The sequence below is a fragment of the Oratosquilla oratoria genome, chromosome 39 (assembly GCF_046742065.1).
Source record: "Oratosquilla oratoria isolate Oo_2021 chromosome 39, ASM4674206v1, whole genome shotgun sequence".
NCBI classification, from domain to species: domain Eukaryota; kingdom Metazoa; phylum Arthropoda; class Malacostraca; order Stomatopoda; family Squillidae; genus Oratosquilla; species Oratosquilla oratoria.
Genome location: NC_134815.1, coordinates 16,235,219 through 16,250,145, shown reverse-complemented (window position 1 = coordinate 16,250,145; position 14,927 = coordinate 16,235,219). Strand labels below are relative to the sequence as shown.

The 14,927-nt window shown below is 41.4% G+C and overlaps 1 protein-coding gene across 4 annotated transcripts in view; it reads right to left on the bottom strand.

Moving 5' to 3' along the window:
* The window catches only part of Drp1 (dynamin related protein 1), an 83,115-nt gene that overhangs the window by 28,245 nt on the left and 39,943 nt on the right, over positions 1–14,927 (bottom strand). For all 4 annotated transcript variants that reach the window (XM_076176593.1, XM_076176595.1, XM_076176594.1 and 1 more), the window contains exons 7-9: positions 12,886–13,049; positions 5,453–5,603; positions 4,817–4,933 (exon numbers count right to left, since the gene is read on the bottom strand). In XM_076176593.1, the coding sequence (XP_076032708.1) occupies positions 4,817–4,933; positions 5,453–5,603; positions 12,886–13,049 (432 nt within the window). The remainder of the gene's footprint in view (positions 1–4,816; positions 4,934–5,452; positions 5,604–12,885; positions 13,050–14,927) is intronic.

Genomic DNA, 14,927 nt, shown 5'->3' with positions numbered 1-14,927 from the left:
CTAAACCCATGTATCATTTTGGTCATTCTCTATACTGATTCTACTGAATTGATATCCATTTCATAGGATGGAAATAAAAAATGTACTACATAGTCAAAGGTGGGTCTAACACCTGACAGAGTTTGATAACTAGTCTACACTTTTATTTGTAACAGTCCTAGCAATGAAACCTAATGCTCTGTTAGCTCTATTTCTGGCACTAATGCATTGTTTCCTGGATTTAAGGTCAGGACTCACCAGCACTCCTAAGTCTCTTTTGCACTCAGTGTTCTCTAAAAAGGCATTACCTAAGGTATATCTGCTTTCTGGGTTATGTAAACTTACATTTAACACACTGCACTTTAAGATATTGAAGTCCTTCTGTCATTTCACCATGTGAACATTTTAAGATCTTCCTGCAGTATCTTGGCATCTTCTCCTGACCTAATTTGGCATCCTATTATAGTATTGTATGCAAACTTACTAATATTACTACTAATCTCATTGTCCAAGTTGTTTATATACATAACAATAAGGGACCCAAAACTGAGCCCTGAGGAACTCCACTGGTAACACTCCCCAATTTGGATTTGATAACATTTATGTGACCCACTGTTTTCTGTCACTGATCCATTCACTTTTCCTTCTATCCCATGGGCTTGGACTTTATTTAAGTAGTCTCTGGTGGGGTACCTTGTCAAATACTTTGCTAATGTCAAGGTAAATAACATCATAACTCTTATTGTTACCTGACACCTTATAGATATTAGTGTAAAAAGATTAGTTACACATGATCTCTGATTCTATTAGCCATTACTGTATTGATTTAAGCACCTTAACTATAATTGATTATTTCATCAATTATAGTTAAGGTGAAGGGGGCTTTGGGGAAGAGGGGAATGTCTGTTGAGGAAGGAAGGGAGGGGACGGAAGACAGAGGTGAGTGGAGAATGGTTGTATATGGATGATGTTGTGACTGCATGAGGAGGAATGGGCGGGGGGATGGGGGGTGGGGTAGTATGTGTGAGTAATTTTTGACGCAGCCCGAAGGGATTTCTCCCCGTCCTCGCCTTATATGCAAAGGGGGACGGAGAGGGGGGGTCGCCGATTAAATGAAGCGGCCTTGCTATGGATGTACTGTGTCTTGCAACACTACTTCTGACCCAGGGCGGTGGGCAGGGTGCAGCGATGACCCGTCATCCAGGAGGTGCTCAGATGAGAGGAAGGGTGGGAGGTGGTGTGGAGTGTATTTAGGGATGAAATGGGTGGGAGTGTTTTTATGCCTTTCCCTTTTTGGCTACCTCCCTTGGAAGGGGGAAAAGGCCTTGGTATATGTATGTAACTATAATTGACATCAAACTGATTGGCCTGTAGTTGTGCATAGACAATTTGTACCCTTTTTGGAGACAGAATGTTTACCTCCCTCCAAAATATAGACACAAAGCCAATGTTTACAAAGTTATTAAATATTTCCATTAACTGGGTGACCTGCATGGTTTACATACATTGTTACAAGACATGACAATCGTGTGCAGTGATTGGAGCCTTTGGAAACCCAGTTATATATAATTTTGACGAGCTACAAGCGTCCCACTGTTCACTACTTATTTTTACTGTTATGGATTGACTTAAGAGCCACCCATACACCCTTTCATGACCTTGTAACATTGCAGAATGCAGTGGGGAGAAATGGCAACATAGTGTTTCCCATTTTGAATCAAATTTTGGCAGTTAATGCGCTGTTTCTCTCATAAACTATATTTTCTAAGTTTCATGACATTCACAAGGTATCTAAGATGGTATATACATGCATAATAATTATGGGTATGGCCTATATCTTTCATGATATGCATGAAAAACATGAATGAGAGGGAAAGAACATGCTAAATTTACAAACTTACCCTGTCAGCTCTCTTACTGTAGGCCTATACATCTCCCTGATCTTGTGCTGACAGTGGTTGCAGGTGCAGATATATTTAACTGCTGAGTACTTTTTTCATGCTCAATTTGAAAATCAGCCAATGCCAGCATGTATCTGGAAGTTGTTGTAGTTCATGGAGGAATACTAGGGTTCAACATATTCATTGGTCTGTTCGTTATGATGGATCTGGCATGTGCCGGTTAGATGGAGCTGTTCTCTGATTGGTTGTATAGTGACTTAATTGTTTCTGTGTGATCTGTTGTCCCAAGGTATTTTTTTGCAATTTTTGTATCACCTGTTCTTTTGTTGATGTAATCATTTGTGTTGATGTATTTATCTACCTAGTTGTATTATATGGGAAGGGAGTTATGCTCGTGGTGACCTGTCTTTGCATCTGTCAGCATCAAGTTTTTTCTTAAAATCTTGAATAGTGTTTGCACACACTGTTTATCTAAATTATTCCAGGTATCTAGTATTCTATGTGGGAAGCTTTCTTTTTTTCAGATACCTTCTATAGTTATCTTTTTTCAATTTCTTTTCGTGTCCTCTTTGTTTTTCTATTGTCCCATTTTAATAGATCCTTCCTATCTAAGATTTCCATTCCTTTCATGATTCTATAAATAGTCATCAGACCTCCTCTTTCTCTTCTTTGTTCCAGAGTTGGTAGTTCCAATTTGGACAATCTTTGTTCGTATGTTAATTTGGAGAGTTGGTGCCAACTTTGTTGTTGCTCTTTGTATTCTTTCTACATACATACATATACCAAAGGATTTTTTCCCCATTTCACGGGAGGTAGCCAAAAGAAAAAGGCATAGAAACCACTCCCACCCATTCCATCTCGTACATACTTCACTCCCCTCCACCCTCTTATCTTGGCACCCCCTGGATGACAGGGTCATCCCTGCAAAATCGGGAAATGTCCTGTATTCATATTCTTTTTAGTACTGGGTGTCCATAGTGTTGCTGCATACTCCAGTTTTGGTCTTATCAGTGTAACTAATATTTTCTTTATCATTTCCTCATCCAAGTAGTCAAATACCACTTTCATTGACCTTAATAGGTTGAAGGTTTCTCACTATTTTATTAATATGTTTGTCCAGTTTCATGTCTTTGCTGATTATTATTCCAAGGTCTCTTTCCGAGTTCACTTTTTTGACTTCTTCTTCACCAATTTTATAGTTTCTTGATATTCTATTTTTACTTTTTTCCAACCTCCATTATACTACATTTCTAGTGTTTTTTTTTTTTTGTTATGCTTAGGTCTTCATGTAATATAATTGTTAAACAGAATACAAACAAAAACAATAGAAGCAATATACATCAAAAACAATCAACAGAAGAGAGGTTAAAATCACAAAACATGCTGCAAAATATACCTTGGTACAACTGATAACACACAAACTGCAATGCCACTATATGACCAATCAGAGAGCAGCTCCATCTGCCCGACACACACCAGACCTAACATAACCAATGGACCAATCTGCCCGACACACACCAGACCTAACATAACCAATGGACCAATCAACATGCAGAATCTCAACCCCACATCCCTCTGTGAACCAAAACAACATCCCAATAAATAATGATACATTCAGATTCTGTAAATTCCTCTGAAGAAACCTTAAGGCAAAACTGTTCAGGAACTAAAGTCTCTGTTCCCAATCATGTACTTTATACATATGTATATGTATATGTATATATATATATATACATACATATACCAAAGGCTTTTCCCCCCTTACATGGGGGGCAGCCAAAAAGGAAAAGGCATAAAAATCACTCTCACCCATTTCATTTCCCATATATTCCACTCCCCTCCCTCCCTCCCATCTTAGCACCTCCTGGATGACGGGTCATCCCTGCATCCTGTCCAATGCCCTGGGTCAGAAGCAGTGTCGCAAGACACAGCACATCCACAGCAAGGCCGCTTCATAAATTCGGCGACCCCCCTTCTCCATCCCCTTATGCAGAGAAGGAGAAGGGAGGAATCCCTTCGGGCTGCATCAAATTTTTTCTCATACATACTTCCTCACCCCCCATCCCCCACCCACTCCCCCTCATGCATCACAGCATCATCTATACACAACCCTTCTCCATTCACCCCTATCTTCTGTCCTCTCCCATCCTTCCTCTACAGACATTCCTCTCTTTTGTAAAGCCCCTTTCACCCCATCCATCCATCTCATCCTAGGATGCCCCCTCATATTCACTCCTTCCACACTTCTTTTACTAATCTTTCTTCACTCATTCTTTCCATGTGTCCAAACCATCCCAATACTCTTTCATCAACCCTATCTCCCAGCTCCCTTTCCACCCCTGTTCTCTTCCTCACCTCCTCATTTCTCACTCTATCCAGCCTAGTAACCACCATGAAACTTCTCAGACATTTCATCTCAAACACACTCAAACTCCTTCTCTCTTCCTCTATAATGTTCCATGTTTCTGCCCCATACATTGCTGTTGGCACAATCACTTCTTCATATAACCTCCTCTTAGCATCCATTCCCATATGTCTATTTCTCATTACACTTTTTAATCCACCAAGGCATTTACTCACTTCTCTTAATCTACATTCTACCTCCACCCCCACTCCTCCCTTTCCTGTCACATTCGCACTAAAGTATCTGAAACTATCCACTTCCTCCAGTTTCTCACCCTTAATGCTCACTTCCAGCCTACTGTCACTCTCTCCCCTTGTACATCTCATCACCTTACTTTTGCCCACATTTATCTTCAGCTTCCGTCTTTCACACACCTTCTCAAACTCTGTCACTAACTTCCTCAATCCCTCATATATATATATATATATATATATATATATATATATATATATATATATATATATATAAAGGAAAAAAAAAAAAAAAAATCATACTATTACTACTTTCCAAATTCAATGGAAAATATCCATACCTCAGTGCCACAAAATTGGATGATCCTCTGCATCTCTTCATGAACCAACTCAATACATCGTAATGAAGGTTCCTCAAGCCTTCTGATTTGTCTTTTCACTAACAGCTCAAAGGAAACCTGCATGGGGGGAAAATTAGAATACATGTACACATATGCTGGATCTGGCATATACACATATATTAAAGAGAAATGTAGCATACAGTATACATAAGGCTTTTTCTCCCTTACAAGGAATGTAGCCAAAAAACAAAGGCATAAAAACCACTCCCACCCATTCCATCCTCACATTCTCCACACCCATCTGGCTAATAAGAGAGGAGGGATGATCGCTAGAGATGTATTTTTGGGTAAGGGTTGTGGTACTGGCCCCAGGTAACCAAAACTGCTCCTAGAGATCTGTGCCACCCACAGGGGTGGCAAGAGGTTCTTGTAGCAGTTTAGCCCTTAATTCCTTCCATTCTGTGGGTTGGGGGTGGTCTCACAATGTAAACAAAGCCGCACCAGCAAGTTGGACTAAGTGCATAGTTCATTAAATCCCATGCTACAAAGTCCTCTGTGAGGAGCACTGTCCTAGCCTCCTGTTAGGGGAGAATTCACAATGTTAAACCGAATCCTCAATCAATCATAAATTATTACCTCTGGAACAAAGAGAGCAGGTCTGGGTCCAGTTGCATTCCTTATGGCTGTCAAGATATCCATTTGTGTAAGACCCGCAAGGGGATGGATACTGTCAAGTGTACGGCCAAAGGTCTCATGAAAGATGTAGCAAATGCGAGCACCTCCACAGCTGTAAACAAGAAATGAAAATTAAATGTACCATTCAAAAAATTATTATAGGACATACTCTTTCCCCTAATGAGTTGCAGGAAAAGCTCATTTGTACTTTCTCAGTAAGACAGGAGTATCATGTAGCAAAGAGGGTGTCTGCAAGACTTTCTGTGTGGAGGGGAAATGGCAAACTATCATATACTATTATTTTATATGATGGGGGTTACTAGGCTAGATAGAGTGAGAAATGAGGAGGTGAGGAGAAGGACGGGGGTGGAAAGGGAGTTGGGAGATAGGGTTGATGAAAGAGTATTAGGATGGTTTGGACACATGGAAAGAATGAGTGAAGAAAGACTAGTAAAAGAGGTATGGAAGGCAGATGTGGAGGGAATAAACATGAGGGGACGTCCTAGGATGAGGTGGATGGATGGGGTGAAGGGGGCTTTGGGGAAGAGGGGAATGTCTGTTGAGGAAGGATGGGAGGACAGAAGATAGGGGTGAATGGAGAAGGGTTGTATATGGATGATGTTGTGATGCACGAGGTGGAATGGGCAGGGGGATGGGGGGTGAGGTAGTATGTGTGAGCAAATTTTGATGCAGCCTGAAGGGATTTCTCCCCGTCTTCTCCTTTTATGCATGGGGGGACAGAGAGGAGGGGTCACCGATTTAATGAAGCGGCCTTGCTGTGGATGTGCTGTGTCTTGCGACACTGCTTCTGACCCAGGGCAGTGGACAAGGTGTAGGGATGACCCATCATCCAGGAGGTGCTAAGATAAGAGGGAGGGTGGCGGGGTGTGGAGTGTATTCAGGGATGGAATGGGTGGGAATGATTTTATGCCTTTTCCTTTTTGGCTACCTCCCTTGTAAGGGGGAAAAAGCCTTGGTATATGTATGTATGTATTATTTTATCTTTATAGTCTTGTTCCACAGATTAATTCCTCTAAACAACAACACTATACATGTTTACATATATGTTGCATTGTAAACTGTGTGAATTACATAATTATATGAAAAACTTTTGGCACAAATGCACACATTAAATAATAAACAAACAGGTAAATAGTAAATAATAATAAATTGACATATAACTAATAAATGAAAATCAGACAGACAAATGATAACAAAACAAAAACAAATAATACAAAATAAATTATAATCATTACAGCATCTTGCTTAGGTGTTTATCTAAATGATTCTTAAAGCTTCGAACTGAACTACATTGCACTACCTGTGCAGGAAGTTTATTCCATTCATTAACTATACGGTTGGCAAAGTTGTTTCTACCTACTTCCAAATTGAATCTATTTCCGGACAGTTTGAGACCATTGTTTCTTGTCTGATTCTCATTCAATGTGAAAATTTTGTCACTTTTGATGTTGTCAATTCCCTTTAACCACTTCACTACGGGACTTAAATCTCGCGGGCAGCAGCCAATGCCAGCCGTACTACGTGTCGTAATAATACTCGCATCATAAAATATAGTCACCGCTTATATCGATCGTTCTCTCTTTCACCCGCGAATTTTGAAAACCACAGAGAATGGGATTCAGGGCACATTTGGGAGAATGTAAAAACACAGGGGCAACTACAATAAATATAATCAAGACGCCGATATGGCAGCGTTGCGAATCCACTTGCTCCTCATGACGCCTACGTAGGCGGCACCGTATGGAAGGGGTTAAAATCTTAAAGACCTGTATCAAGTCACCTCTGAGTCTACGCTTTTTTAGGGAAAACAGATTCATATGTTTTAGTCGATTTTCGTATGATTTATTTTTGATATTTGGAATCAGTTTTGTGGCTCGCCGTTGTACTTTTTCCAGTCTGTCAATGTCTTTAATGAGATTCGGTGACCATACGGAAACAGCATATTCCAAATGTGGACGAACTAACGATTTATATAGCTTGTTAATGAGTGATTGGCTTTTGAAATCAAAAGATCGTGCAATCAGTCCTAGAATCTTATTTGCTTTCTCAGGGGCTGAAATACACTGCTTGGATGATTTGAGGTTGTTACTGATAATTACGCCGAGATCTTTTTCACTATCCACTTTTGTTAACGAATTTCCAAATAACTTGTAATCGTACTTACTGTTATTTTTACCTATGTGCATTACCTTGCATTTATTTGTGTTAAATTTCATTAGCCACTTTTCAGACCATTGCTGTAATTTATCTAAATCTTCTTGAATATCTAATTGGTTTGAGTGATCATTTGCCACTCCGCACAGTTTTGTATCATCAGCAAATTTGGAAACCGTAGATTTTAGTCTATGGTCTATATTATTTATACAGGGGTCCCTCAAATAACGCAGATTCGAATAACACGGATTCAATCATACGCAGATTTTATTTCAAAACCATCTCAAATGTAGAGAACCGTTTTAAAATTCGCGCCGAGTCAGGCACGCATACACACACACGTGGCAACATCACAAACAATTTTACCACCCTAACCTGTTGAAGTGTAATGTTTCTTTCATTTGGAACACAACTAATAAGTCTGATAATGACTGAGCTTGTCGTGTCTTAATTTCTTTTATGAGGTTCTTGTTACTGGCGGTGGTGGTTTGGGAGATCAAAAACAGACATATACACGCTTACACACGTGTAGACACGCACACGTAGACACATGTATATACGCACAAACACATACATACGCCACAAACGCCACATACATACACCACATACACGTGCACACACACACACACACATACACACGCACACACACACGTACACATACATACGGTTCTCGGTATTTAATATGGAAAGTCAGCATACGCGGATTTGGTCATACGCGGTAATTTCAGGAACCTAACCCCCGCGTTATTTGAGGGACTCCTGTATATACTATGAATAGAAGTGGCCCAAGAACAGAACCCTGAGGAACTCCACTTGTAACATTTTTCCATCTAGAAGTTTTTCCAATTAAAACAACTCTCTGTTTTCGACCATTCAACCAATTACTACTCCAACCTAATAGGCTACCGCTTATTCCGTGTAAAGCTAATTTGGTAAGTAGTCTTTCGTGTGGGACAGTATCAAAAGCTTTTGCAAAGTCTACATATATTAAATCTATATTGTTTCTTTTGTCATAATTCGAGATAACTGTGTTGTAGAATTCGAGTAAGTTTGTCATCTATATATACTATGAATAGAAGTAGCCCAAGAACGGAACCCTGAGGAACTCCACTTGATGGTGGGGGTGGAGGGTGTCACTACCTACCCTGTATTATTAGGGCTGTGGCAGACCCAGGAAACTCACACAATGCACTTTAAAAGTTATTAAGCGTGAGATAGACAAGCCTCCTCATAAATTTGCCAAACAAATTCAGCAGGAAAACCCTAGGGTATTAGGTGGTATGTCTCTTTGCACAGTGCAATGCTGCTCCCCCTACCATCCTTGAGGCGTAACAACCAGCGTTGCACTGAACACACTTTCTTTAGTAGTTTTGCATCATCTGCAAAGAAGTTCATGTAACATTCTACATCATCATCCATGTCATTTACATATAAAGGAAACATCATTGGGGCCAGTGCTGAGCCCTGTGGGACTCCACTTATTATTTCTTCCAAAATAGAATTTTTACTTACATCTCTGAGCACCACTCTCATTTTTCTTCCATACAAGAAATCTTCCATCCATTTCAATAGTTTTCCTTATATACTTTCTGTTGTTTCAAGTTTTCTTAATTTTTTGTGTGGTATTTTATCAAATGCCTTTTGTACATACATACATACATACATACATATACCAAGGCTTTTTCCCCCTTACAAGGGAGGTAGACAAAAAGGGAAAGGCATAAAATCACTTCCACGAATTCCATCCCTGAATACACTCCACACCCCTCCACCCTCCCTCCCATCTGAGCACCTCCTGGATGACGGGTCGTCCCTGCACCTTGTCCACTGCCCTGGGTCAGAAGCAGTGTCGCAAGACACAGCACATCCACAGCAAGGCCGCTTCATTAAATCGGCGAACCCCCCTCTCTGTCCCCCCATTGCATAAAAGGAGAGGACGGGGAGAAATCCCTTCGGGCTGCGTCAAATTTTGCTCACACATACTACCTCACCCCCCATCCCCCTGCCCATTCCACCTCATGCAATCCCATCATCCATATACAACCATTCTCCATTCACCCCTGTCTTCTGTCCTCTCCCGTCCTTCCTCAACAGACATTCCTCTCTTCCCCAAAGCCCCCTTCACCCCATCCATCCACCTCATCGTAGGACGTCCCCTCATTTTCACTCCCTCCACATCTGCCTTCCATACCTCTTTTACTAGTCTTTTTTCACTCATTCTTTCCATGTGTCCAAAATGCCTTTTGTAAGTCCAGGAAAGCACAGTCTGCCCATCCATCCCTTTCTTGCATTATATCTATTAACTTTGAACAGAAGCAGATCAGATTTGTGGCACATGACCTTCCATGTCTAAATCCGAATTGTCTCAGGTTTAGCATATTGTTCTCCTCCAGATGTTTACTCCATCTACTTTTGATACCTTTCTCACAAATTTTGGCTATTGTACTTGTAAGGGAGACCAGTATATAGTTTGTTAGGTCTTCCTTGTTCCGCCTTTATATATTGATATGATATTGTCATTTTTCTAGTCTTCTGATACCTTTCCTTCTTTGAGTAAGCAATCTATCATCTTATATATTTTGTCCATTAGTTCATCTATACATCTGGGCCATGTGATTTTCTGACATCAAGGTTCATTATTTGGACCATTTGCACAATGCGCAGAACAACAGGTGGCTAGCCTACATACATATGCCAAGGCTTTTTCCCCCTTACAAGGGAGGTAGCCAAAAAGGGAAAGGCATAAAATCACTTCCACCCATTCCATCCCTGAATACACTCCACACCCCTCCACCCTCCCTCTTATCTGAGCACCTCCTGGATGACGGGTCATCCCTGCACCTTGTCCACTGCCCTGGGTCAGAAGTAGTGTCGCAAGACACAGCACATCCACAGCAAGGCCACTTCATTAAATCGGCGACCCCCCCTCTCCGTCTGCACAAAGTCCCATGCTTCATGAAGACCAAGTTCCCTCAAACTGTGATGGTCTTTGGGGGTGTTTCCAGTGAAGGCCATGTCATACCACCCCACATCTTTGAAGAGTGACTCAGACTCACTTCAGATGGCTATATTGAGTTGCTGTCCACTGTTGTCAAGTGCTGGATGAAGAGGGTGGCTGCAGGAAGACCATATGTGTGGCAGCAGGACTCAGCTCTGTGTCACACATCTGGGAAAACCCAGAAGTGGCTGTCTGAGAACTTCTACTACTTCACCAGTCCCAACATCTAGAAACCCAACTTGCCTGATTGCAACCCTATGGACAATTATGTGTGGGGCACAGTTGAAAAAGACATCAATCCTACTGCCTGCAACACCAAGGATGAGCTGAGTGCCAGGATCAAATTAGTGTTCAGTCATCTCTTGAAGGACACCATGAAGGTCGCATGCTGCAGGTTCAGGTCCCACTTAGTGTCGTGGTGGAGACTCAGTGCACCTTCTTTGAGAGAGCTGTATTTGGTCAAAGATCCTCTAAGAGATCCACTTTGAATTTTGAGAATACATCAAATTTTGGCCAAGATATGATGTTTTTCTTTCCTTTCCAAAAAAAGGGTCAAATTTATCCTGAACACCCTGATAACCCATTAAAGCCCTATCTACCACCCTTCCATCCACCACCCTCTTCCATGTGTGCCTATGCTTGACTTTCTTCCTAGACACTGTATTTGCTATCAACTCTATAGACACATCTTCACCATCATCTCTCCATTACAATTTTTTACTGGAACTCCACACTTCCCAACAACTCCATCTATTGATTCATTTCCTACCCTAGCATTAAGATCTCCAAATACCACTACATTGACATTTCTCCCTAAACCATCTATGCATTCATTTACATCTATCCATAAAGCCTCCCTTTCCTCTACACTCTTCTCAATCCCAAGCCCATATGCACTTACAAAATCCAACATCTCCTTTCCCAGTTTCACCTTCATCCACATTATCCTTGAAGAAACCACTGCACGTTTACCTATCTCTTCACTTACTAGTATAGCCACCCTTTCTCTCCATCCTCTCTTCACTCCTGACACCCTCCCAACTACACTTCCAAACTCAAACTAGCCCCTTTCTTTCAACTTGGTTTCATTCAATGCCAACACATCCATATTCTCATAAACACACTGCCTATCTCTTCCCTTTTACTCTCATTTGTACCACATCTATGCACATTAAAAGACCCAAACCTTAAGGTTCTGGTTGGAAAACTCCCAGACCCTCTTATGCCTTTGCCTTTTTTTTTTTTTTTTTTTTTTTTTTAGGATGGTTTGGACACATGGAAAGAATGAGTGAAGAAAGACTAGTAAAAGAGGTATGGAAGGCAGATGTGAAGGGAGTGAACATGAGGGGACATCCTAGGATGAGGTGGATGGATGGGGTGAAGGGGGCTTTGGGGAAGAGGGGAATGTCTGTTGAGGAAGGATGGGAGAGGACAGAAGATAGGGGTGAATGGAGAATGGTTGTATATGGATAATGTTGTGATTGCATGAGGTGGAATGGGCGGGGGGGGGGGGTTGAGGTAGTATGTGTGAGCAAAATTTGACGCAGCCTGAAGGGATTTCTCCCCATCCTCTCCTTTTATGCAATGGGGGGACGGAGAGGGGGGTTCGCCGATTTAATGAAGCGGCCTTGCTGTGGATGTGCTGTGTCTTGCGACACTGCTTCTGACCCAGGGCAGTGGACAGGGTGCAGGGATGACCCGTCATCCAGGAGGTGCTCAGATAAGAGGGAGGGTGGAGGGGTGTGGAGTGTATTTTTGTTGCCTTTTAAGACTCAAGTGGGAACTCTAAGTGGCAGTATTCTTCTCCCCCACCACTTGGGAGGCTTTCATTTTACAAGTACAATGAGTGGGGGACAGGGATGGCTCTCCATCTATAAAGAATTAAAACACAATACAAAACAAATGAGTGCTGGATGAGTGTAGGATGAGTGAAGGATGGGTGCATGCCTTGGATGGTCACCTCTCTTATAAGAGGAAAAGGCCTTTGGTATATGAACATGTTCCCATATCATATAAAATATCTGCATAATGTAAATTTCAACTCCTCAACCTTGCAACATTAAGTACACATCTGGTCCAGGCTGATGCCACATGGTTCCACTCAAATGAGAGGACAGGGTTGAAGGAAGATGGGGACTCAACTGAGAACCCACATAATCTAAAGTTTGACCCTCAGGTATATAAAATATGTATGTATATAAAATAATCTAGTCATACTCACAGTTCTGTGGTTTCTATGTTTCTTGCTGTCCCTTCTATTGTTGCACAATAAGCAGCATTAAATTTGGTGATGATCTGTAAAAGTGTTTGTGCCTTGTCCTGAACATCATCACCATAACTATTGAGGAGGGACTGGAACTGTGACATCATCATGGTCACCCTGGTCTGTAACATAATGTAAAAACTTTAGTCAGAGTAAGAACAAATGACAAACACTCATTCACTCTCACTAACTCTCACACAAGTTCACATACTATCACTGCTCTATAGAGTGGGTAATTATCTAATTTAAAAAGTACAGTAAGGGAATAAACTTGGGAGTGATGATAATGGAACATTTGTAACCAGAAACATACATCAAAAGCATTATATTGTCACCCTGGTCTGTAACAGACAATAAAAAGTTCAGTCAGAGTGAGAACAAATGACACTAGTTCACTCTAACTCACACAAAAAATATACATAATATGATCACTGCTCTATAGACTGGGTAATGATTTAATTACAAAATTATAGGGATAAAGACTTGGGAGTGATGAAAATGTAACATTTGTAACCAGAAACACACACAAAAAAAAATTACTGGGGAAACTTGTAACCTACTGAAGACCATAAGAGTAGAATTACACTACATACACAAAGACATGATGAAGATTATACAAAACCTGATTTGCCCTATACTGGAATATGCTAAAGTGGTGTGGTCACCCCATAAAAATAAAGATATAAAAAAGATAAGAGAAAATTCAGAGCCAAGATGGGAGGGAAGAAGGGGTGGTGAATGGGGGTGGAATGGATGGGAGTGAAATTATGCCTTTTGACTGTGGCAGGAAAGGGAGGAGTGGGGGTGGAGGTAGAATGTAGATTGAGAGAAGTGAGTAAATGCCTTGGTGGATTTAAAAAAGTAATGAGAAATAGACATTTGGGAATGGATGCTAAGAGTAGGTTATATGAAGGAGTGATTGTGCCGACAGCACTGTACAGGGCAGAAACATGGAACATATGAGAGGAAGAGAGGAGTTTGAATGTGTTTGAGATTAAATGTCTGAGAAGTAAGATAGGGGTTACTAGACTAGATAGTGAGAAATAAGGAGGTGAGGAGGAGAACAGGGGTGGAAAGGGGGTTGGGAGATAGGGTTGATGAGAGAGTATTAGGATGGTTTAGACACATGGAAAGAATAAGTGAAGAAAGATTAGTAAAAGAAGTGTGGAAAGCAGAAGTGGAAGGAGTAAACATGAGGGGGCATCCTAGGATGAGATGGATGGATGGAATAAAAGGGGCATTACAAAAGAGAGGACTGTCTGTTGAGGAAGGATGGGAGAGGACAGAAGATAGGGGTGAATGGAGAAGGATTGTGTATAGATGATGCTGTGATGCATGAGGGGGAGTGGGTGGGGAATGGGGGGTGAGGAAATATGTATGAGAAATTTGATGCAGCCCGAGGGGATTTCTCCCAGCCTTCTTCTTTTATGCAATGGGGGGACAGATAGGGGGGTCGCTGAATAAATGAAGTGGCCTTGCTGTGGATGTGCTGTGTCTTGCGACACTGCTTCTGACCCAGGGCAGTGGACAGGATACAGGGATGTCCCATCATCCAGGAGGTGCCAAGATGAGAGGGAGGGAGGAGGGTGGAGGGGAGTGGAATATGTAGGGGATGGAATGGGTGGGAGTGGTTTCTATGCCTTTTTCTTTTTGGCTACCCCCATGTAAGGGAAAAAAGCCCTTGGTATATGTATGTATGAACATATGTATCAAGACCAATGATGGGTACACGAGGTGGTCTAGCAATAAGGATGTCAGTCATCTCCCTGCCACCCATTTTTAAACACCATCTACTTCTTCAGTTCTATTTGATGATGCAGCTTTAAGGGACTGACACTTAGTCTTTGAACTGAGCCCCAGTTCTCTCTTTACAAAATCTATATTTCCTCCATCTTTCAACATAAGGACAGTTAATATCCAGCAACTGCTCCCCTTTTACTACTTTCAACTGGTGATATTGAAAAAGTCTTATAATTACAATGCAAACATCAGTCCAAAGT